Source organism: Anolis carolinensis, unplaced genomic scaffold (assembly GCF_035594765.1).
Source record: "Anolis carolinensis isolate JA03-04 unplaced genomic scaffold, rAnoCar3.1.pri scaffold_14, whole genome shotgun sequence".
Lineage (NCBI taxonomy): Eukaryota > Metazoa > Chordata > Lepidosauria > Squamata > Dactyloidae > Anolis > Anolis carolinensis.
The window spans coordinates 3,255,537-3,279,341 of NW_026943825.1; the positions used below are offsets into that span (position 1 = coordinate 3,255,537).

A 23,805-nucleotide genomic window follows, 5' to 3' on the forward strand; every position below is an offset into this window, starting at 1 on the left:
TAGCCCTCTAAACTGGCAGCAATTGGATAAAAAAATTATTGCTCTCCCTCTAATTAGGACTTTATTTTTCTTTTCTTTTTGTTGTATCAACCTTGAGGCGTGGATGATGGGTTGTGTTGTCAATTTTTGAGGTTGGGGGGCCTGTACTTTTGTTGTTTTGTGAATCGCCGTGATGCCATCACTCTTTTATATATATAGACTAGCTGTGCCCGGCCACGCGTTGCTGTGGCAAAGTGGTGGTGGTATTGGTTAAAAATTGTTGTGTAATTTTTATTTGACGTTATTTGTATTTTTTTATTAATTTTATTGTAAGTTATCTTTTTATTTATTATATTTTATTATTTTCTTGTATTATTTTTAGTTACTTTCTGTTATTATAGTATTTTATTGTATTAATTTTTTAGTGTTTTTAAATTTTTTTAGTGTTTTTTATTATTTTTTATTGGGTTGCTAGGAGACCAAGTTGGAGGAGCTTAGCCTTCTAACTGGCAGCAATTGGATAAAAGCAATTATTCCTCTCTCTCTCTCTAATTAGGACTTTATTTTTCTTTTCTTTTTGTTGTATCAACCTAGAGCTGTGGATGATGAGTTGTGTTGTCAACTTTCGAGGTTGGGGGGCCTGTAGTTTTGTTGTTTTGTGAATCGCCGTGATGCCATCACTCTTTTATATATATAGATTATATTGTTATGTTGGCACAGGAGACAAGGTGGAATGATGTCTTCCTGGCCCCCCTTCTTCATTCACTCAGAGTGGCAGTTAGTCCTTAGTGTGTGTATATAGGGAAAGGGGTCCTTGGGACTGATAGGAACTGATGGGGAGAGGTCTCTCGTTTTGTTCCAGCTCTTGAAGAAGATGAGTTCCAGCGACACCCCACTGGGAACGGTGGCTTTGCTGCAGGAGAAGCAAAAGGCCCAGAAGACGCCCTACATCGTCCTCAGTGGCAGCGGGAAGAGCATGAACGCGTAAGGCCTCTTCTCTCTCAAAAGTCCTTCAGTTCTATGCCCAGCGAAAGTTGACCATAAGACTCATACTGGAAGTCTTAAAAATTAATATAAATTGCAATTTCATTATCATCATCGTCATCATCATCATCGTTCCAGCATCTCTATGGGTCAACTGAGCCTACTATATTATTATCATTATCATCATCATCATTATTCCAGCATATCCATGGTTCAATAGAGTCTACTGTATTATTATTATTATTATTATTATTATTATTATTATTATTATTATTATTTTAGCATCTCCTTGGTTCAATAGAGTCTACTGTATTATTATCATCATCATCATCATCATCATCGTTCCAGCATACCCATGGTTCAATAGAGTCTACTGTATTATTATTATTATTATTATTATTATTATTATTATTATTATTTTAGCATCTCCTTGGTTCAATAGAGTCTACTGTATTATTATCATCATCATCATTATTCCAGCATATCCATGGTTCAATAGTCTATTGTAGTAGTAGTATTATTATTATTATTATTATTATTATTATTCTAGCATCTCCATGGTTCAATAGAGTCTACTGTATTACTATCATTATCATCATCATCATTATTCCAGCATATCTATGGTTCAATAGAGTCTACTGTATTATTATTATTATTATTATTATTATTATTATTATTATTATTTATTTTAGCATCTCCTTGGTTCAATAGAGTCTACTGTATTATTATCATCATCATCATCATCAATCATCATCATCATTATTCCAGCATATCCATGGTTCAATACTGTAGTATTATTATTATTATTATTCCAGCATATCCATGGTTCAATAGTCTTTATTATCATCATCATCATCATTATTCCAGCATATCCATGGTTCAATAGAGTCTATTGTAGTATTATTATTATTATTATTATTATTATTCTAGCATCTCCATGTTCAATAGAGTCTACTGTATCATCATCATCATCATCATTCCAGCATCTCCATGGTTCAATAGTCTACTGTATTATTATTATTCTAGCATCTCCATGGTTCAATAGAGTCTACTGTATCATCATCATCATTATTATTCCAGCATCTCCATGGTTCAATAGAGTCTACTGTATTATCGTCGTCATCATTATTATTATTATTATTATTATTTCAGCATCTCCACGGGTCAATTGAGAGTCTACTGTATTATTATTATTATTATTATTATTATTATTATTATTATTATTATTATTATTATTGCTACTACTACTAGCTTGGGTCCTTGGCATTGCCCGGGTTGTTAAAAGGGGGTCTTTCTTCATTCCAGGCCTTTCTTGACCCTCTTCTTCTTCTCTCATTTGCAGCAACACCATCACCAAGTAGACCAAGAAACCCGGGATTGTTCCTACTTGTGGGTCAAGGATTCGTCTTCCTTCCACTTTCCAACAAAGACATGTTTGTGTATATAGTTGTATTGAGCTCGGAGCCACTTCCTTCCAACTCCGTTCTCTTTTTTATATGTATATCTTTAATGTGAAACCGAATTAAGTAAAAGTCGATACTTCCTCTTCTGTTTGTCAAGCCTCTTCTTTCTATTGAGACCAAAGTTTTTCAATGCTTCTTCCAGAAATATTTTATTTCTTGTATGTATTTTAATAGCGTCTTGTTTCAACCATGTCGTAGCCCACCTCCAGCCAGGAGAGGCAGGTAATATATTATCATTATTATTAAATATATTTTACTGAATATTTCCAGATTTTTTTCACACAATTATTATAATTATTATTCTTTAAATATATATTACTAGCTGTGCCTGGCCACGCGTTGCTGTGGCGTTGTCTGGTGGTGTTGGTGAGAAATTGTTGAGGTAGTGGTGGTATTGAATGTCTGTTGTATGGTTGTCTTTATGTTTAGTATGCACACTGAAGTGGATTATATGGCAGTGTGGAGTCAAGATAATCCAGTTCAAAGCAGATAATATAAGATTATAAATGGGTTATATAGCTGTGTGGAAGGGCCTTGAGTCTACACTGCCATATAATCCAGTGCAAATTAGATAATCTGTGGAAGAGGCCTAAGAGAGGCCTAAGTCTTCCTGTCCCCTGGGCTGAGTTGGTTGCTAGGAGACCAAGTGGGCAGAGATTAGTCCTCTAATTGGCAGCAATTGGATAAAAACAATTATTCCTTTCCTTCTAATTAGGACTTTATTTTTCTTTTCTTTTTGTTGTATCAACCTAGAGGCATGGATGAGGGGTTGTGCTGTCAAATTTTGAGGTTGGGGGGCCTGTTGTTTTGTTGTTTTGTTGGTCGCCGTGATGCCATCACTCATTTATATATATAGATTGAGTATATCCATATTTTTCCACAATATTATTGTTATTAAATATATTGATTATTTCCAGATTTTTTCACACTATTGTTATTAAATATATTTTATTGAATATTTCCAGATTTTTTTCAGTTATAATTATTAATATTTAAATATATATTATTGTATATGTCCAGATTTTTCCACAATATTATTGTTACTAAATATATTTGACTATTTCCAGATTTTTTCACACAATTATTATAATTATTATTCTTTAAACATATATTATTGTATATGTCCAGATTTTTCCAAAGTATTATTATTAAATATATTGACTATTTCCAGATTTTTTCACAGAACTATTATAATTATTTAAATATATATTATTGCATACGTCCAGATTTTTCCACAATATTATTATTAAATATATTGACTTTCTCCAGATTTTTTCACAGAACTATTATAATTATAATTATTTAAATATATATTATTGTATATGTCCAGATTTTTTCACACAATATTTATTATTAGATATATTTTATTGAACTTTTCCAGATTTTTTTCACAATAATAATAATTATTATTGCTATATACATATTTGTATTGAATATTTCCAGATTTATTTTTATATAATTTTTTTCCCAGATTTTTTTCACACTGCACTTTCCTCTCTGGCCACTGGATGGCAGCAAAGGGCTGCAGATCAGAATTTCAAGGCGGGTGCAATATTCCTGTGTCCACAAGAGGGCAACAAAGGGACAGGCTATTAGGCTTATAATTGATATACATCACTGTGCCATGGAAATTACTAATAATAATAATAATATTACATAATAGTTGGGAGCTGTAGATTTGCAAGGCCCGTCGTCTCGCCAAACTACAACTCCCAGCCTCCCATACAACTCTGCAACTGCCGCAGCTCAATGATATGGGAACCTGGGAGGTGTGGTTTTGCAAGGCCTGTTGCCTTTTCTGCCAAACTACAGCTCATGCAAAAATATATATATATATATATATATATATATATATATATATATATATATATATATATATACACACACACATACATATACATATATATATATATATATAGTTTAATAATTTCCATTTTTCGTATAATTTAAAAAAATATTTTATTGATGATTTCCAGATTTTTTTCGCATTATTATTACGATGATTATCATAGATTATTATTAAATATTTTAATTGAATATTTTATGATTATTTTATTGAATATTTTATTAATTTTTCACACTATTAATAATAAAGTAGAGTCTCACTTATCCAAGCCTTGCTTATCGAAGGTTCTGGATGATCCAAGCCATTTTTGTAGTCAATGTTTTCAATATATCGTGATATTTTGGTGCTAAATTCGTAAATACAGTAGAGTCTCACTTATCCAACATAAACGGGCCGGCAGAATGTTGGATAAGCGAATATGTTGGATAATAAGGAGTGATTAAGGAAATGCCTATTAAACATCAAATTAGGTTATGATTTTACAAATTAAGCACCAAAACATCATGTTATACAACAAATTTGACAGAAAAAGTAGTTCAATATGCAGTAATGCTATGTAGTAATTACTGTATTTACGAATTTAGCACCAAAATATCACGATGTATTGAAAACATTAACTACAAAAATGTGTTGGATAATCCAGAATGTTGGATAAGCGAATGTTGGATAAGTGAGACTCTACTGTATATAATTAATATTATTAGTCTTATTATCAGTATTATATCGTAATACATTATAATATTATCAATTATGTTGGATAAGTAAGACTACTGTATTTTGCTGCTAATCTTGCACAAAGCCAAGCCAGAAACATTGAAAAGCTCTGAAACAAACAGATAAAGAGGAACTTGCTTCCTTTTTGGGCAAGGAAGAATGCCAGGTCCCGGTCCCGTTTGGAGCACATATTTATTAAACAAGGCAAAAAAGAGATGAGAAAAGAGAACTGGCACACAATTCAAAACACTCCTTGATAAAGTAGAAATTTTTTAAAGGCCAGGAATCCAGACCTGCCTGGAGATAAGTTCCCAAAGCCGCTACTTCTCATTCTCCTCCTGCTCCTCGTCTTCCTCCGAATCGCTGCTTTCTTCGCTCTCTTCTTCGTAATCGTAGTTGACCCGGTTGGTGTTGACAAAGAGGTCGGCGTCATCGTCTTCGGAGTCGTCTTCTCCGGCCGAACGCTGTGGGCTCGGAGCCCTGTCCCTGCAAGGAAGGAACAGAGGAAAGGGGAGATGAGGTCAAGAAAAATCTTTGTTTACAGATTAGAGCAGGGGTCCCCAAACTAAGGCCCGGGGGCCGGATGCGGCCCTCCAAGGTCATTGACCTGGCCCCTACCATCATTTATAATATAATATTTTTATATCAGTTTTAATAATATAATATACTAGCTGTGCCCGGCCACGCGTTGCTGTGGCGAAGTATGGTGGTATGGGAAATAAAGTATTGAGGAATTGTATATTGTATATTGATAATCTTATATTATCTGCTTAGAACTGGATTATATGAGGCCCCTTCTTCACAGCTGTATAAAATGCACACTGAAGTGGATTATATGGCAGTGTGGAGTCAAGATAATCCAGTGCAAAGCAGATAATATAAGATTATAAATGGGTTATATAGCTGTGTGGAAGGGCCTTGAGTCTACACTGCCATATAATCCAGTGCAAATTAGATAATCTGTGGAAGAAGTCTAAGTGAGGCCTAAATCTGCCTGTCCCCTAACTGAACCCTGGCTGTCCCTTGGCTGAGTTGGTTGCTAGGAGACCAAGTGGGCAGAGATTACCCCTCTAAACTGGCAGCAATTGGATAAAAACAATTATTGCTCTCCCTCTAATTAGGACTTTATTTTTCTTTTCTTTTTGTTGTATCAACCTAGAGGCATGGATGATGGGTTGTGTTGTCAAATTTCGAGGTCGGGGGGCCTATAGTTTTGTTGTTTTGTGGGTCGCCGTGATGCCATCACTCTTTTATATATATAGACTAGCTGTGGTGAAGTATGGTGGTATGGAAAATAAAGTATTGAGGAATTGGTGGTAGTTAAGGTAAAGGGTCCCCTGGGCCGAGTGGGTTGCTAGGAGACCAAGTGAGCGGAGCTTAGCCTTCTAACGGGCAGCAATTGGATAAAAACAATTATTCCTCTCCCTCTAATTAGGACTTTTTCTTTTCTTTTTGTTGTATCAACCTAGAGGCATGGATGAGGGGTTGTGCTGTCAATTTTCCATGTTGTGGGGTGTTTACTTTTGTTGTTTTGTCCGCTGCCGTGATGCCATCACTCTTTTATATATATAGAAGATTGTATATACATATAATATTGATAATAATATTATGTTATACAATATAATACTAATAATAATACCATATAATAATATTAATTATATGTTATATATTACATAACATATAATAGTATAGTGGTATAGTTCAATATCTATATATATAAAAGAGTGATGGCACCAGAGCAGCGGACAAAACTACAAAACTACAGGCCCCCCAACCTCGAAATTTGACAACACAACCCATCATTCACGGCTCTAGGTTGATACAACAAAAAGAAAATAAAAAAAGTCCTAATTACAGGGAGAGGAATAATAGATTTTATCCAATTGCTGCCAGTTTGAAGGCTAAGCTCCGCCCACTTGGTCTCCTAGCAACCCACTCAGCCCAGGAGACAGGCAGAGTTAGGCCTCACTTAGGCCTCTAGATTTTAAATGGATTATATAGCAGTGTAGACTCAAGGCCCTTCCACACAGCTATATAACCCATTTAGAATCTTATATTATCTGCTTTGAACTGGATTATCTTGACTCCACACTGCCATATAATCCACTTCAGTGTGCATACTAAACATAAAGACAACCATACAACAGACATTCAATACCACCACTACCTCAACAATTTCTCACCAACACCACCAGACAACACCACAGCAAAGCGTGGCCGGGCACAGTTAGTATCTATATATATAAAAGGATAAAGTTGCGGGCGCAGTGACTATAACAACAAAACTAAACATCCCAGAAATACGAAACTTGGCAACACAATGCAAAATCCTTGCCTCCCGGTTACAACAACACAACCACACCACAAAGCCACAATCCGGACCCACAAAACTCACAACAACACTTCATGACTATAACAACACAACTAAACGCCTCAGAAATACAAAACTTGGCAACACAATGCAAAAGCCTTGCCTCCCAGTTGTAACAACACAACCACACCACAAAACCACACAGGACCCACAAAACTCACAACAACGCATCGTGACTATAACAACACAACTAACCGCCCCACAAATACGAAACTTGGCAACACAATGCAAAAGCCTTCCCTCCAGGTTGTAACAACACAACCACACCACAAAACCACAATCCGGAGCCATAAAACTCACAACAAGGCATCGTGACTATAACAACACAACTAAACGCCCCAGAAATACGAAACTTGGCACACAACTAAACGCCCCAGAAATATAAAACTTGACAACACAACGCAAAAACCTTGCCTCCCGGTTGTAACAACACAACCACACCACAAAACCATAATCCGGACCCACAAAACTCACAACAGTGCATCGTGACTATAACAACACAACTAAACGCCCCAGAAATATGAAACTTGGCACACAACTAAACGTCCCAGAAATACAAAACTTGACAACACAACACAAAAGCCTTTTCTCCCGGTTGTAACAACACAACTACACCACAAAACCACAATCCGGACCCTCAAAACTCACAACAACGCATCGTGACTATAACACAACAAAACGCCCCAGAAATACAAAATTTGACAACACAACGCAAAAGCCTTGCCTCCCGGTTGTAACAACACAACCACAACACAAAACCACAATCCGGACCCACAAAACTCACAACAACACATCATGACTATAACAACACAACTAAACGCCCCAGAAATACGAAACTTGGCAACACAACACAAAAGCATTCCCTCCCGATTGTAACAACACAACCACACCACAAAACCACAATCCGGACCCACAAAACTCACAACAATGCATCGTGACTATAACAACACAACTAAACGCCCCAGAAATACAAAACTTGGCACACAACTAAACGACCCAGAAATACAAAACTTCGCAACACAACACAAAAGCCTTGCCTCTCAGTTGTAACAACACAACCACACCACAAAACCACAATCCAGACCCACAAAACTCACAACAACGCATTGTCACTATAACAAATACAACATTTGACAACACAACTCATCCACCTCCCCAATCCCTACATTCACACTTGGCCTCCAAAAAAACAATTACAATAATAACAATGACAACAACGACAACAATAAGAATCAACACCATCACAGACAAGAAACAGCCAGGCACTGAGGCTGAGAGGCCAGTCAGTGCTACACTGGGCCTCCAAAAAACAATACAGTAGCATCTAACTTATCCAGCCTTCATAATCACTACAACAATAATAATAAACACCTACACAGGCAAAACAAAAAAAAGACTATTGTACCGCAATAAAAATATAAACCGCACTCAGCAGAATCAGACATTACAACTAACAACAAACCAAAGACAACAGGGATCTCAAGCAATTATCAATCAACACAAAAATTGAAAAAAGTAACAGACTTCAAATACTACTACTAATGTGAGTATAAAGAAGGGTGGAGGTCACAGCATAAATACAACCTAATGTAGACTGACCAACACCACCAGACTCAGACACAGCAACGCGTGGCCGGGCACAGCTAGTATATATATAATGCTAATATTGTGCTATGCTAATAATATAATATATTGTATGTACATACAGCTGCTCTGAGTCCTCTTCAGGGTGAGAAGGATGGGATATAAATGTAGTAAATAAATGCAGTAAATAAATAAATAATTTTAGACTTAGGCTCGCTCAAAGTCTGACATGACTTGAAGTCACACAACAACAACAACAGTCCTAATTAACTTGAGTATCTCATTGGCCAGTAGCAGGCCCACACTTTCCATTGAAATCCTGATAGGTTTATATTGGTTAAAATTGTTTTCATTTTTAAATATTGCATTGTTCTTTCGTTGCCAGTCAGAAGGGTAGCCCCACCCCCCCGCGCTTTAGGCCCCGCCCCCCTCATGTCACAGCAAAACTCTCAGCAACAATGGCACGGGGGGGGGGGGGGGGAACGGACACAGGCAGGGTTCACTTAGGCCCCTTCCACACTGCCCATAAAATGCAGATTATCAGATTTCAACTGGACTATATGGCAGTGTAGATTCAAGGCCCTTCCATACAGCTATATAGCCCAGAATGCCAAGGCAGATAATCCACAGTATCTGCTTTGAACTGGATTATCTTGAGTCCACACTGCCATATAATCCAGTTCAGTGTGGATTTTATACACGTGTATAGAAGGGGCCTCATATAATCCAGTTCAAAGCAAATAATATAAAATTATTAAAATAATGTATACAAATCACTGTGGTATAATAAAACAGAACAATATAACCTCTAAAATCAGGACAGTAAATAACACTCTGAAAACTGGGGAATTCCAGACAGAAAACAATCAGGGCCAGCTAACACCTCCCAACAAAGGATTCCTCCAGGGAGGAGTCAGCCAAGCTTTCAAGGCCCGGGCTGTGGCGCAGGCTGGAGAGCAAGCCAGCTGCAACCAGCTGCAATGAATCACTCTGACCAGGAGGTCATGAGTTCGAGGCCCGCTCGGAGCCTATGTTTGTCTTGTCTTTGTTCTATGTTAAAAGGCATTGAATGTTTGCCTATATGTGTCATGTGATCCGCCCCGAGTCCCCTTCGGGGTGAGAAAGAAGGGCGGAATATAAATGCTGTAAATAAAATAAATAAATAAATAAATAAATAAATACAAGGCCATTAAATGCTAATCAAGATGGCCAATTGACTACCACACAGCAACCCGTGACCGGGCACAGCTAGTAACTAAAATGAATAACAACCAATCAGCCAATGCATAAATTATGGTTATTTTTATCGCTTTGACCCAAGCATTTGCACTTGCCTCTCTTTCACGTCCCGGGGAGTTCCGCCGGCATCGTCCAAAAAGGCTTCGGGCCTGAAGGAGAACACAGAAGGGTTAAACCTCGAATCCTGTATCAAGTGGGCTCAAAATAATATAGTAAATTCATTAAAGAAAGGTGGAAGAAGTGGGCGGAGTTTAACCTTTTTAGCAATTTTGAAGTCAGAAGAAAAGTGCCTTCCTTTTCTAATAAAATCACTATTACCCTCATTTTGATCCAGACCATTAAAACAACACTGACATCTTAAGAGCAGAAGATCATGACAATAAAGGAAGTATGAGCAATTGGAAATCTAAAGCAATATATTATTATTATTATTATGACACAGCAAACAAGATAGACATGCTGGATTTCATATCACAAAATCACAAGTCGAACATTCCCAAGTGTCTAGGACTGTGTGATGTATTTTCAGATGATGCGTGCAGATCCCAGTAGGGTGGCCTTTTGCTGTTGGCAGATCGTGATTTTGGCAATGTCTATTGTTTCCAAATGCCGGCTGAGATCTTTTGGCACGGCACCCAGTGTGCCCATCACCACCGGGACCACCTGCACTGGTTTCTGCCAGAGTCTTTGAAGTTCAATCTTGAGGTCCTGATAGCGGCTGAGTTTTTCCTGTTGTTTTTCCTCAATGCGACTGTCATCTGGGATGGCAACATCAATGATCCAAACCTTGTTCTTTTCCACAACTGTGATGTCTGGTGTGTTGTGTTCCAGAACTTTGTCAGTCTGGATTCGGAAGTCCCACAGTCTCTTTGCGTGCTCATTTTCCAAGACTTTTGCAGGTTTGTGATCCCACCAGTTCTTTCCTGCTGGGAGGTGGTACTCAAGGCATAAGTTCCAATGAATCATTTGGGCCACATAGTTATGCCTCTGTTTGTAGTCTGTCTGTGCAATTTTCTTACAGCAGATGAGGATATGATCCATGGTTTCGTCGGTTTCCTTGCACAGTCTGCATTTTGGGTCATCAGCTGATTTTTCGATCTTGGCCTGAATGGCCTTTGTCCTGATGTCTTGCTCCTGGGCTGCAAGGATCAGGCCTTCTGTCTCCTTCTTCAGGGTCCCATTCGTGAGCCAGAGCCAGGTCTTCTCCTTATCAGCTTTTCCTTCAATTTTGTCAAGGAACTTTCCATGCAATGTTTTGTTGTGCCAGCTGTCAGCTCTAGTTTGTAGTGTGGTTTTCTTGTACTGTTTTTTTTTGTCTGCTGTGCTTTGAGGAGTTTCTGATTTTTGACTTCAATCAAAGCAGGTTCTTCACTGTGCTTTCCATCTTCTGCCAGGGCATGTTCTTCTTCTTTGACTGCTTGTTTTACTTGTAAGAGTCCTCTGCCCCCTGATTTTCTAGGCAGATATTATTATTATTATTATTATTATTATTGACACAAAGACAGAGTATAACACAGCAAACAAGATATTTATGCTGGATTTCGTGCCATTACCTTCCTGCCAGAGCAGTACCTATTGATCTACTCACATTTGCATGTTTTCAAACTGCTAGGTTGGCAGGAGCTGTGGCTAATACTAATAATGATACTTTATTTATATACCACCCTATCTCTTCAAGGGACTCAGAGAAACTAACAGCGGGAGCTCACCCCGCTCCCCGGATTCAAACTGCCTTTCGTTCAGCAAGTTCAGCAGCTCAGTGGTTTAAGGAACAGAGCTGCCTCCTCTTACCCAGGAGCGCAGACTCCACCGAATAACAACTATCTACCCATCGGTCTCTCTCACCAATAGCCCTCCTTCTTCAGGTATCGCACGTGGTCCTTGTAGAGGACGAAACTGATCTCCGCCTTCACTTTCTCCCCTTCCTCGATGGGATCCACCAGCAGGAAGTCGCCTGGGAAGGAAAAAGGGACAGTCAAGGGGGTCAAGACAACGGGCGTTGCAGAGCTGGGGGTGTTTCGCAGAGAGGAAACGGAAGCTCACCTCTCTTGATCCAAATGTTCTTCCGGAACTTGGTGGGCATGCTGGCAAGGAAACGGGTCCCTTCGGGGGTCTCCACCTCATGGAGGTTGTTGCCGGGGGTGCCCAAGACCTGAAAGGGAAAGGAATGGGTTGGACTAGATGGCCTTTAGGGGTCCCTCTCGCCTCTGGGGTTCTATTATTCCATCTATCTCTCAGAAGGTTGGACTAGATGGCCTTTGGGGGTCCCTCCCAACTCTATTGATCGGTGAATGTATCTATCTTCTCGGGTTGGACTGTATGACCTTTGGGTGTCTCTCCTAACTCTAGGAGTCTATCTAGCCATCTTTTTTATTATTATTATTTATTATGACACAGCAAACAAAATAGATATGCTGGATTTCGTATCACAAAATCACAAGTCAAACACTTCCCAAGTGTCTAGGACTGTGTGATGTATTATTATTATTATTATTATTATTATTATTATTATTATTATTATTATTATTATTATTATGACACAGCAAACAAAATAGATATGCTGGATTTCGTATCACAAAATCATTTTAATTAATTTTATGTAACTTCTCTTTTTTATTTATTTTATTTTATTATTTTGTTGTATTATTTTTAGTTATTTTGTTATTATAGTATTTTATTGTATTAATTTTTTAGTGGTTTTTATTATTTTTATTATTTATATTTATTTTATTTTTTATTCTTTTATTAACACTGGGCTGAGTGGGTTGCTAGGAAACCAAGTGAGCGGAGCTTAGCCTTCTAACTGGCAGCAATTAGATAAAAACAATTATTTCTCTCCCTCTAATTAGGACTTTATTTTTCTTTTCTTTTTGTTGTCAGAACCTAGGGGCAAGGATGGTGGGTTGTGTTGCCAAATTTCTAGGTTCTGGGGCTTGTACTTTTGTTGTTTAGTGGAAGGAACGGACACCATTACTCTTTTATATATATAGATTGTATGTAGCCCTGAGTCCCCTTTGGGGTGAGAGGGTGGTGTGATGTCTCATGGGCCTTGTAGTCCCGTTCCTAGTGCTATTGTGGCAGACGAGGAGGAAAACATGGGATTCCCACCGGTTCTGCTTGAATCGGAGCCTCTCCACCTGGAGGATGTTTGTCCTCAGGAAGTTAACCAAACAAGCCTTGGGCAGAATTCTCCCCCGTTTTCCCGAAAGGACAATTATAATAGAGATAGAGGAGCCAGGGAGGCAAATCGCCGGAGTCTCAGAATCGCAGCCAAACAATTAGCTGATTAGGTCTGCTTCCCTTGGGAAATTCTAAGGAGTCATGCATCTGGACAGAGTTGGGTTTCGCTTCTTGTTCTCCAGAGAAAGCGTTCTGTTGGCGGGAAAACAAGACCCTATATAGGGGTTTTGCCGCAAGGGGAACCTTGCGGAGTCAATTGTTCAGCTTGAGGAGAGAGATCGTGTGTGGACTTCGTTACCCCAGTTCCTTGTTTCCCGGATTAAGTTTCCAGCCTTGCCTTGTTTCACGGACTTCCTTGGACCTTGTTCATGCTTCATGTTTGCCTCGTTCAAGTCTTTGATCTAGCCAAGAATCGAGTTTATTTTCCTGCCTTGTTGTCAAGCTACTTTGGACTTTAAAGACTCTGTCATTTCCCCACACTTTGCTTGGCAAAGTGTGTGTTTCGGTCAAGTGGATTAAAACTTTGAACTCTTATATCTTATATTGGACAATACATTACTGGACTATAATTGACCTCATCTGAAAGGTCTGCTTCTGAACTATATTCTTCACTTGTTTTTATTGACTTTATATATTTCTATAATAAAGATATTAGATAGATTCTGGCCTCTGTGTAAGGTTATTGGTGCTCTGCAGCCTGGGTCCTGACAGGTGGTATATAAATGTTGCAAATAAATAAATAAATAAATAAAATTTATACTCGGGTATGGGTCCTGCGTGGCTTATACAGTAGAGTCTCACTTATCCAACATTCGCTTATCCAACGTTCTGGATTATCCAACGCATTTTTGTAGTCAATGTTTTCAATACATTGTGATATTTTGGTGCTAAATTCGTAAATACAGTAATTACTACATAGCATTACTGCATATTGAGCTACTTTTTCTGTCAAATTTGTTGTCTAACATGATGTTTTGGTGCTTAATCTGTAAAATCATAACCTCATTTAATGTTTAATAGGCTTTCCCTTAATCTCTCCTTATTATCCAACATATTCGCTTATCCAACTTTCTGCCGGCCCGTTTATGTTGGATAAGTGAGACTCTACTGTATTTGGGTTGACTTATACTCAAGAATATACGGTACATTTATTATTTTTCCCTATTATTATTGGTATTATTACATTTATTATTTTTCTCCAATGGTATTATTACATTTATTATTTGTCTCTATTATTATTGGTATTATTACGTTTTATTATTTTCCTATAATCTATTTATCTAACTATCTATCTCTTAGAGGGTTGGACTAGATGGCCTTTGGGGGTCCCTTCCAGCTCTTGGCTTTCTCACCCGGACGACCTGCTGCCTCTCGGAAGGCACCACGTATTCCTCCAGGACCTCCTTCACCACGTGCTTGCGCTTGGTGGCCTGCGACATGTTTTTCTCTTAACTCAGGGTAACAATCCGCCTGCAGAGGTTGCGTCCGATCCAAGGAATTGTTTGCCGAGTGCGACCGCGATCTCAGAAGCTGCAAGAAAGAGAAAGCGGTCAATATCGTACCTATTTTTTAAGTATCCTGATATCAAAAAATAGGAGGTTTCCACCTAAGCGTTAGGAAGGACATCCTGGGCCAAAGGATAGACTAGATGACCTCTTAGGTTCCTTCTAGCTCTACAGAAAACCCCTTCAAAATTTCAGATATATTCTGATGCTCCATTTAAAGGGAACAACAGACCTGTTTCCAGGGACAGTCAATGTCATCTGAGTTCAAGGATTGTGGATCCAGTGCTGATTTCACTCCTTGGTACATTCACAGTTCGGGAAAAGCTGAAAAGAAAGATTGGAGGCAGACGTCACACATTGGCTTCAAGGCAAAACAGATCATTTATTATTACCGGAATATACACACAAACATATATATATATATATATATATATATATATATATATATATATATATATATGTATGTTTATCTTTAAGATATTATATATATATATATCTTTAAGATTCAAACAGGCAAACAACAGGTTTGAATCCCAAATGCTTGAGAGCGTAAGTGTTTTGTATTTTGAAATATTTGCAAATAATAATAATACCATGATTAAGAGCCCAAGTGGCAAATACCAAATATAATAATAATAATAATAATAATAATAATAATAATAATAATAAGGATAGATGCCGGCCACAAATGCAGGCAAAATGTCAGGAGAAAATGCTACTAGAACACAACCACACAACACCCCAATAATATTAATAATAAAATCTGGAAATATTCAATTATAACATATTTAAAATTATTATTGTTGTGTGAAAAACATATGGAAATATTCAATAGAAATAAATATTTAAAATAATGTCTGAGAAATGCAAATATTATATATATAGTAATACAGTAGAGTCTCACTTATCCAACGTTCTGGATTATCCAATGCATTTTTGTAGTCAATGTTTTCAAAACATCGTGATATTTTGGTGCTAAATTTGTAAATACAGTAATTACAACATAACATTACTGCATATTGAACTACTTTTTCTGTCAAATCTGTTGTATAATATGAAGTTTTGGTGCTTAATTTGTAAAATCATAACCTAATTTGATGTTTAATAGGCTTCTCCTTAATTTCTCCTTATTATCCAACATATTCGCTTATCCAACATTCTGCCGGCCCGTTTGTTGGATAAGTGAGACTCTACTGTAATAATAGTGTGAAACAAATTTGGAAATTATATACACACACACACACACACACATATATATATATATACACACACACACACACACACACACACACAGACGCATATATATTGTGTAAAAGAATCTGGAGATACTGAATTAAAATATATTTAAAATTATTATTACTATTATGAGTTAAAAGATCTGGAAATATTCAATAGAGATATATATTTTAAATAATGTGTGAAAATATATTCAATAATAATAATAATAATAATAATTCGTTGAGTTTTACAAGCGAACAGCCGGGGCCTCCTTATAATAATAGTAATAATAATCCCTCCTCATAATAATAATAATAATAATAATAATAATAATAATAATAATAATAATAACTTGAGTTGTACAAGTGAACAGCCGGGGCCTCCTTATAATAATAATAATCCCTCATAATAATAATAATAATAATTCCTTGAGTTTTACAAGCGAACAGCCGGGGCTTCCTTATAATAATAATAATAATAATCCCTCCTCATAATAATAATATAATAATAATAATAATAATAATTCCTTGAGTTTTACAAGCAAACAGCCGGGGCCTCCTTATAATAATAATAATCCCTCCTCCTCATAATAATAATAATAATAATCCCTCCTCATAATAATAATAATAATTCCTTGAGTTTTACAAGCAAACAGCCGGGGCCTCCTTATAATAATAATAATAATAATCCCTCCTCATCATAATAATAATAATAATTCCTTGAGTTTTACAAGCAAACAGCCGGGGCCTCCTTATAATAATAGTAATAATAATCCCTCCTCATAATAATAATAATAATTCGTTGAGTTTTACAAGCAAACAGCCGGGGCCTCCTTATAATAATAGTAATAATAATCCCTCCTCATAATAATAATAATAATAATAATAATAATAATAATAATAATTCCTTGAGTTGTACAAGTGAACAGCCGGGGCCTCCTTATAATAATAATAATCCCTCATAATAATAATAATAATAATAATTCCTTGAGTTTTACAAGCGAACAGCCGGGGCTTCCTTATAATAATAATAATAATAATCCCTCCTCATAATAATAATAATAATAATTCCTTGAGTTTTACAAGCAAACAGCCGGGGCCTCCTCATAATAATAATAATAATAATAATAATAATAATAATAATAATAACTTGAGTTGTACAAGTGAACAGCCGGGGCCTCCTTATAATAATAATAATCCCTCATAATAATAATAATAATAATTCCTTGAGTTTTACAAGCGAACAGCCGGGGCTTCCTTATAATAATAATAATAATAATCCCTCCTCATAATAATAATAATAATAATAATAATAATTCCTTGAGTTTTACAAGCAAACAGCCGGGGCCTCCTTATAATAATGATAATAATCCCTCCTCTTAATAATAATAATAATTCCTTGAGTTTTACAAGCAAACAGCCGGGGCCTCCTTATAATAATAATAATAATAATCCCTCCTCTTAATAATAATAATAATTCCTTGAGTTTTACAAACAAACAGCCGGGGCCTCCTTATAATAATAATAATAATCCCTCCTCATAATAATAATAATAATTCCTTGAGTTTTACAAGCGAACAGCCGGGGCCTCCTTATAATAATAGTAATAATAATCCCTCCTCATAATAATAATAATAATAATAATAATTCCTTGAGTTTTACAAGTGAACAGCCGGGGCCTCCTTATAATAATAATAATCCCTCCTCATAATAATAATAATAATTCCTTGAGTTTTACAAGCGAACAGCCGGGGCTTCCTTATAATAATAATAATCCCTCCTCATAATAATATAATAATAATAATAATAATTCCTTGAGTTTTACAAGCAAACAGCCGGGGCCTCCTTATAATAATAATAATCCCTCCTCCTCATAATAATAATAATAATAATCCCTCCTCATAATAATAATAATAATTCCTTGAGTTTTACAAGCAAACATCCAGGGCCTCCTTATAATAATAATAATAATAATAATAATAATCCCTCCTCATAATAATAATAATAATAATAATTCTTTGAGTTTTACAAGCAAACAGCCGGGGCCTCATAATAATAATAATAATAATAATCCCTCCTCATAATAATAATAATAATAATAATAATTCCTTGAGTTTTACAAGTGAACAGCCGGGGCCTCCTTATAATAATAATAATCCCTCCTCATAATAATAATAATAATTCCTTGAGTTTTACAAGCGAACAGCCGGGGCTTCCTTATAATAATAATAATAATAATAATCCCTCCTCATAATAATATAATAATAATAATAATAATTCCTTGAGTTTTACAAGCAAACAGCCGGGGCCTCCTTATAATAATAATAATCCCTCCTCAAAATAATAATAATAATAATTCCTTGAGTTTTACAAGTGAACAGCCGGGGCCTCCTTATAATAATAATAATCCCTCCTCATAATAATAATAATAATTCCTTGAGTTTTACAAGCGAACAGCCGGGGCTTCCTTACAATAATAATAATAATAATCCCTCCTCATAATAATATAATAATAATAATAATAATAATAATAATTCCTTGAGTTTTACAAGCAAACAGCCGGGGCCTCCTTATAATAATAATAATCCCTCCTCCTCATAATAATAATAATAATAATCCCTCATAATAATAATAATAATTCCTTGAGTTTTACAAGCAAACAGCCGGGGCCTCCTTATAATAATAATAATCCCTCCTCAAAATAATAATAATAATAATTCCTTGAGTTTTACAAGCGAACAGCCGGGGCCTCCGTCTCCTGAGGCCCAAAAGGGGTTCTTGAGCATGTGCAAAGTGCTTGCCTCGGAGCACGGCGTCGAATTCACCTCAGAGGCCTTCAGGAGAGGCGAGGCCTGCTCTAGATTTCTCTACCCGACCCCTTTCCCTGTCAGGACCCGCTTCCCGCCCTTTCTTGAGCCGACCTGATTGGGAACTGGCTCCTTCTTCTCCCCTCCGCGAAGCACGAGAAGCGGGCACTTCCTACTTCCGGCGGCGAGGGAACCCCACTTCCCGTCCCGTCCCGCTAAAGATTCCTACCTGCTCCTCGCGCCGCCCTCGGAAGGTTCCGCGCTCAAAAGGTTCCGCCTTTGTTTCAATATATATTATAGGTAAAGGTTTCCCCTTAACATTAAGTCCAGTCGTGTCCAACCCTGGGGGTTGGGGTTCATCTCCGTTTCTAAACCCAAGAGCCGGCGTTGTCCGTAGACACCTCCAAGGTCATGACTGCCTGGAGCGCCATTACCTTCCCGCCGGAGCAGTACCTATTGACCTACTCACCTTTCCATGTTTTTGAACTGCTAGGTTGGGAGAAGCTGGGGCTGACAGTGGAAGCTCACCACGTTCCACGGATTCGAACCACTGAACTTTCGGTCAGCAAGTTCAGCAGCTCAGTGGTTTAACACTTATACATAGACAGGATTAGATGAAAGCCCAACACAATGTGGGCGTGGCTACTTCCCAAGAGCCTGAGACAGGGCTGAGCACCTATACCTCTCCTGAGATGCTTGTTGGGACACAGAGGGCGGAGCTAGGGAAGGGGGCGGGGCCTCTTCCCAAGAGCCCGAGACAGGGCTGAGCCTCTATATTTCTCCTGAGAGGTCTTTCAGGACTAAAGGGCGGAGCTAGGGAAGGGGGCGGGGCCTCCTTCCAAGAGCCCGAGACAGGGCTGAGCCTCTATACCTCTCCTGAGAGGCCTTTTAGGACTAAAGGGCGGGGCTAGAAGAGGGGGCGGGGCCTCTTCCAAGAGCCTGAGACAGGGCTGAGCCTCTATATCTCTCCTGAGAGGCCTTTTAGGACTAAAGGGCGGGGCTAGAAGAGGGGGCGGGGCCTCTTCCAAGAGCCTGAGACAGGGCTGAGCCTCTATATCTCTCCTGAGAGGCCTTTTAGGACTAAAGGGCGGGGCTAGAAGAGGGGGCGGGGCCTCTTCCAAGAGCCTGAGACAGGGCTGAGCCTCTATATCTCTCCTGAGAGGCCTTTTAGGACTAAAGGGCGGGGCTAGAAGAGGGGGCGGGGCCTCTTCCAAGAGCCTGAGACAGGGCTGAACCTCTATATCTCTCCTGAGAGGCCTTTTAGGACTAAAGGGCGGGGCTAGAAGAGGGGGCGGGGCCTCTTCCAAGAGCCTGAGACAGGGCTGAACCTCTATATCTCTCCTGAGAGGCCTTTTAGGACTAAAGGGCGGGGCTAGAAGAGGGGGCGGGGCCTCTTCCAAGAGCCTGAGACAGGGCTGAACCTCTATATCTCTCCTGAGAGGCCTTTTAGGACTAAAGGGCGGGGCTAGAAGAGGGGGCGGGGCCTCTTCCAAGAGCTTGAGACAGGGCTGAGCCTCTATACCTCTCCTGAGAGGCCTTTTAGGACTAAAGGGCGGGGCTAGAAGAGGGGGCGGGGCCTCTTCCAAGAGCCTGAGACAGGGCTGAGCCTCTATACCTCTCCTGAGAGGCCTTTTAGGACTAAAGGGCGGGGCTAGAAGAGGGGGCGGGGCCTCTTCCAAGAGCCTGAGACAGGGCTGAGCCTCTATACCTCTCCTGAGAGGCCTTTTAGGACTAAAGGGCGGGGCTAGAAGAGGGGGCGGGGCCTCTTCCAAGAGCCTGAGACAGGGCTGAACCTCTATATCTCTCCTGAGAGGCCTTTTAGGACTAAAGGGCGGGGCTAGAAGAGGGGGCGGGGCCTCTTCCAAGAGCCTGAGACAGGGCTGAGCCTCTATACCTCTCCTGAGAGGCCTTTTAGGACTAAAGGGCGGGGCTAGAAGAGGGGGCGGGGCCTCTTCCAAGAGCCTGAGACAGGGCTGAGCCTCTATACCTCTCCTGAGAGGCCTTTTAGGACTAAAGGGCGGGGCTAGAAGAGGGGGCGGGGCCTCTTCCAAGAGCCTGAGACAGGGCTGAACCTCTATATCTCTCCTGAGAGGCCTTTTAGGACTAAAGGGCGGGGCTAGAAGAGGGGGCGGGGCCTCTTCCAAGAGCTTGAGACAGGGCTGAGCCTCTATACCTCTCCTGAGAGGCCTTTTAGGACTAAAGGGCGGGGCTAGAAGAGGGGGCGGGGCCTCTTCCAAGAGCCTGAGACAGGGCTGAGCCTCTATACCTCTCCTGAGAGGCCTTTTAGGACTAAAGGGCGGGGCTAGAAGAGGGGGCGGGGCCTCTTCCAAGAGCCTGAGACAGGGCTGAGCCTCTATACCTCTCCTGAGAGGCCTTTTAGGACTAAAGGGCGGGGCTAGAAGAGGGGGCGGGGCCTCTTCCAAGAGCCTGAGACAGGGCTGAGCCTCTATACCTCTCCTGAGAGGCCTTTTAGGACTAAAGGGCGGGGCTAGAAGAGGGGGCGGGGCCTCTTCCAAGAGCCTGAGACAGGGCTGAGCCTCTATATCTCTCCTGAGAGGCCTTTTAGGACTAAAGGGCGGGGCTAGAAGAGGGGGCGGGGCCTCTTCCAAGAGCCTGAGACAGGGCTGAGCCTCTATACCTCTCCTGAGAGGCCTTTTAGGACTAAAGGGCGGGGCTAGAAGAGGGGGCGGGGCCTCTTCCAAGAGCCTGAGACAGGGCTGAGCCTCTATACCTCTCCTGAGAGGCCTTTTAGGACTAAAGGGCGGGGCTAGAAGAGGGGGCGGGGCCTCTTCCAAGAGCCTGAGACAGGGCTGAACCTCTATATCTCTCCTGAGAGGCCTTTTAGGACTAAAGGGCGGGGCTAGAAGAGGGGGCGGGGCCTCTTCCAAGAGCTTGAGACAGGGCTGAGCCTCTATACCTCTCCTGAGAGGCCTTTTAGGACTAAAGGGCGGGGCTAGAAGAGGGGGCGGGGCCTCTTCCAAGAGCCTGAGACAGGGCTGAGCCTCTATACCTCTCCTGAGAGGCCTTTTAGGACTAAAGGGCGGGGCTAGAAGAGGGGGCGGGGCCTCTTCCAAGAGCCTGAGACAGGGCTGAGCCTCTATACCTCTCCTGAGAGGCCTTTTAGGACTAAAGGGCGGGGCTAGAAGAGGGGGCGGGGCCTCTTCCAAGAGCCTGAGACAGGGCTGAGCCTCTATACCTCTCCTGAGAGGCCTTTTAGGACTAAAGGGCGGGGCTAGAAGAGGGGGCGGGGCCTCTTCCAAGAGCCTGAGACAGGGCTGAGCCTCTATACCTCTCCTGAGAGGCCTTTTAGGACTAAAGGGCGGGGCTAGAAGAGGGGGCGGGGCCTCTTCCAAGAGCCTGAGACAGGGCTGAGCCTCTATACCTCTCCTGAGAGGCCTTTTAGGACTAAAGGGCGGGGCTAGAAGAGGGGGCGGGGCCTCTTCCAAGAGCCTGAGACAGGGCTGAGCCTCTATACCTCTCCTGAGAGGCCTTTTAGGACTAAAGGGCGGGGCTAGAAGAGGGGGCGGGGCCTCTTCCAAGAGCCTGAGACAGGGCTGAGCCTCTATACCTCTCCTGAGAGGCCTTTTAGGACTAAAGGGCGGGGCTAGGGGTGGAGGCGGGGCCTCTTCCCAAGAACGCAAGACAGGTATAGAGGTTCAGCCCTATCAGGCACTCAGGAAGAGGCCCCGCCCCCTCCTCTAGCCCCGCCCCCTGTGTCCTGGCAGGTGCTGCAGGATAGGGATAGATGCTCAGCCCTGCCTCAGAGCTCGTAACTCCGCCCACCCAGTTCTGGCCCCGCCCCTTCCCCCTCCCAGCCCTGTATCTTGGACTAGGGGAGAAGCTCAGCCCCGCCCTCTTGAGCAGAAGCCACACCCACCCCTCTAAGCCACGCCCCCTTCCAGGGGGAGCCGAGTTGTATTTCAGATAGTTTCCTCTATGGTGACGATCGTGCCATCACCGCTCAAGCAAGGAGCTTTGAAATGGTTGAAATGAAGCTCTCTGAAGCTTTAGGTTAGGGGTCCTCAAACTTTTAAAGCAGAGGGCCGGTCTACAATCTTTCAGACTGTGGAGGGGCCGAATTATCATTTGAAAAAAAATGAACAAATTCCTGTGCACACTGCATGTCTTATTTGTAGTGCAAACCAACATCAACAATGAAAAAACAATACAATATTTAAAAATGAAAACAATTGTAACCAACATAAACCTATCAGGATTTCAATGGGAAGTGTGGTCTTGCTTCTGGCCAATGGGATAGTCAAGTTAAGTAGGATTGTTGTTGTTGTTGTGTGTCTTCAAGTCATGTCAGACTTTGGGCGAGCCTAAGTCTAAAATTATTTATTTATTCATTTACTACATTTATTTATTACATTTATATCCTGCCCTTTTCACCCCGAAGGGGACTCAGAGCAGCTTTATGTACATACAATATATTATATTATTAGCATAGCACAATATTAGCAATGTAGTTATATATTACTACATTGAACTATACCACTATACTGTAATATTATATGTAATATATAACATATAATTAATATTATTATATGGTATTATTATTAGTATTATATCGTATAACATTATAATATTATTATCAATATTATATGTATATACAATATATTATATTATTAAAAATGATATAAAATATTATATTATAAAACTGAGGGCGGGGGCCAGGTCAATGACCTTGGAGGGCCGCATCCGGCCCCCGGGCCTTAGTTTGGGGACCCCTGCTTTAGGGGGTATTTACTGCCTATTTCAGGGAAAATATCTGATTCCTAATCCATCTAAAACACAGACGTGTGCTTTTCACCTTCATAACAGAAACGCATCTAGTAGGTGCTAGAAATATCATATGAAAGCAGACTGGCACAACCTGGGGATCACAACCAGACACAGTGTAAACATTCACAAAG

At 40.1% G+C, this 23,805-nt stretch overlaps 2 protein-coding genes across 3 annotated transcripts in view; one reads left to right on the forward strand and one right to left on the reverse strand.

The window, feature by feature from the left end:
* Positions 1–2,509, forward strand: part of sart1 (spliceosome associated factor 1, recruiter of U4/U6.U5 tri-snRNP) — a 36,117-nt gene extending 33,608 nt beyond the window's left edge. For both annotated transcript variants that reach the window (XM_062965216.1, XM_062965215.1), the window contains exons 19-20: positions 842–963; positions 2,306–2,509. In XM_062965216.1, the coding sequence (XP_062821286.1) occupies positions 842–963; positions 2,306–2,324 (141 nt within the window). In that variant the 3' untranslated portion in view covers positions 2,325–2,509. The remainder of the gene's footprint in view (positions 1–841; positions 964–2,305) is intronic.
* A 2,650-nt stretch (positions 2,510–5,159) lies between these two features.
* On the reverse strand, positions 5,160–19,097 carry eif1ad (eukaryotic translation initiation factor 1A domain containing). The gene is made up of 7 exons (XM_062965104.1): positions 19,004–19,097; positions 15,098–15,189; positions 14,713–14,890; positions 12,224–12,332; positions 12,026–12,134; positions 10,276–10,329; positions 5,160–5,472 (listed from the first exon to the last, which is right to left on the reverse strand). Exons 3-7 carry the CDS (start codon positions 14,797–14,799, stop codon positions 5,307–5,309), a joined length of 525 nt encoding a protein of 174 aa, XP_062821174.1. The 5' UTR covers positions 14,800–14,890; positions 15,098–15,189; positions 19,004–19,097; the 3' UTR covers positions 5,160–5,306.
* Between the last annotated feature and the right edge of the window lie 4,708 nt (positions 19,098–23,805).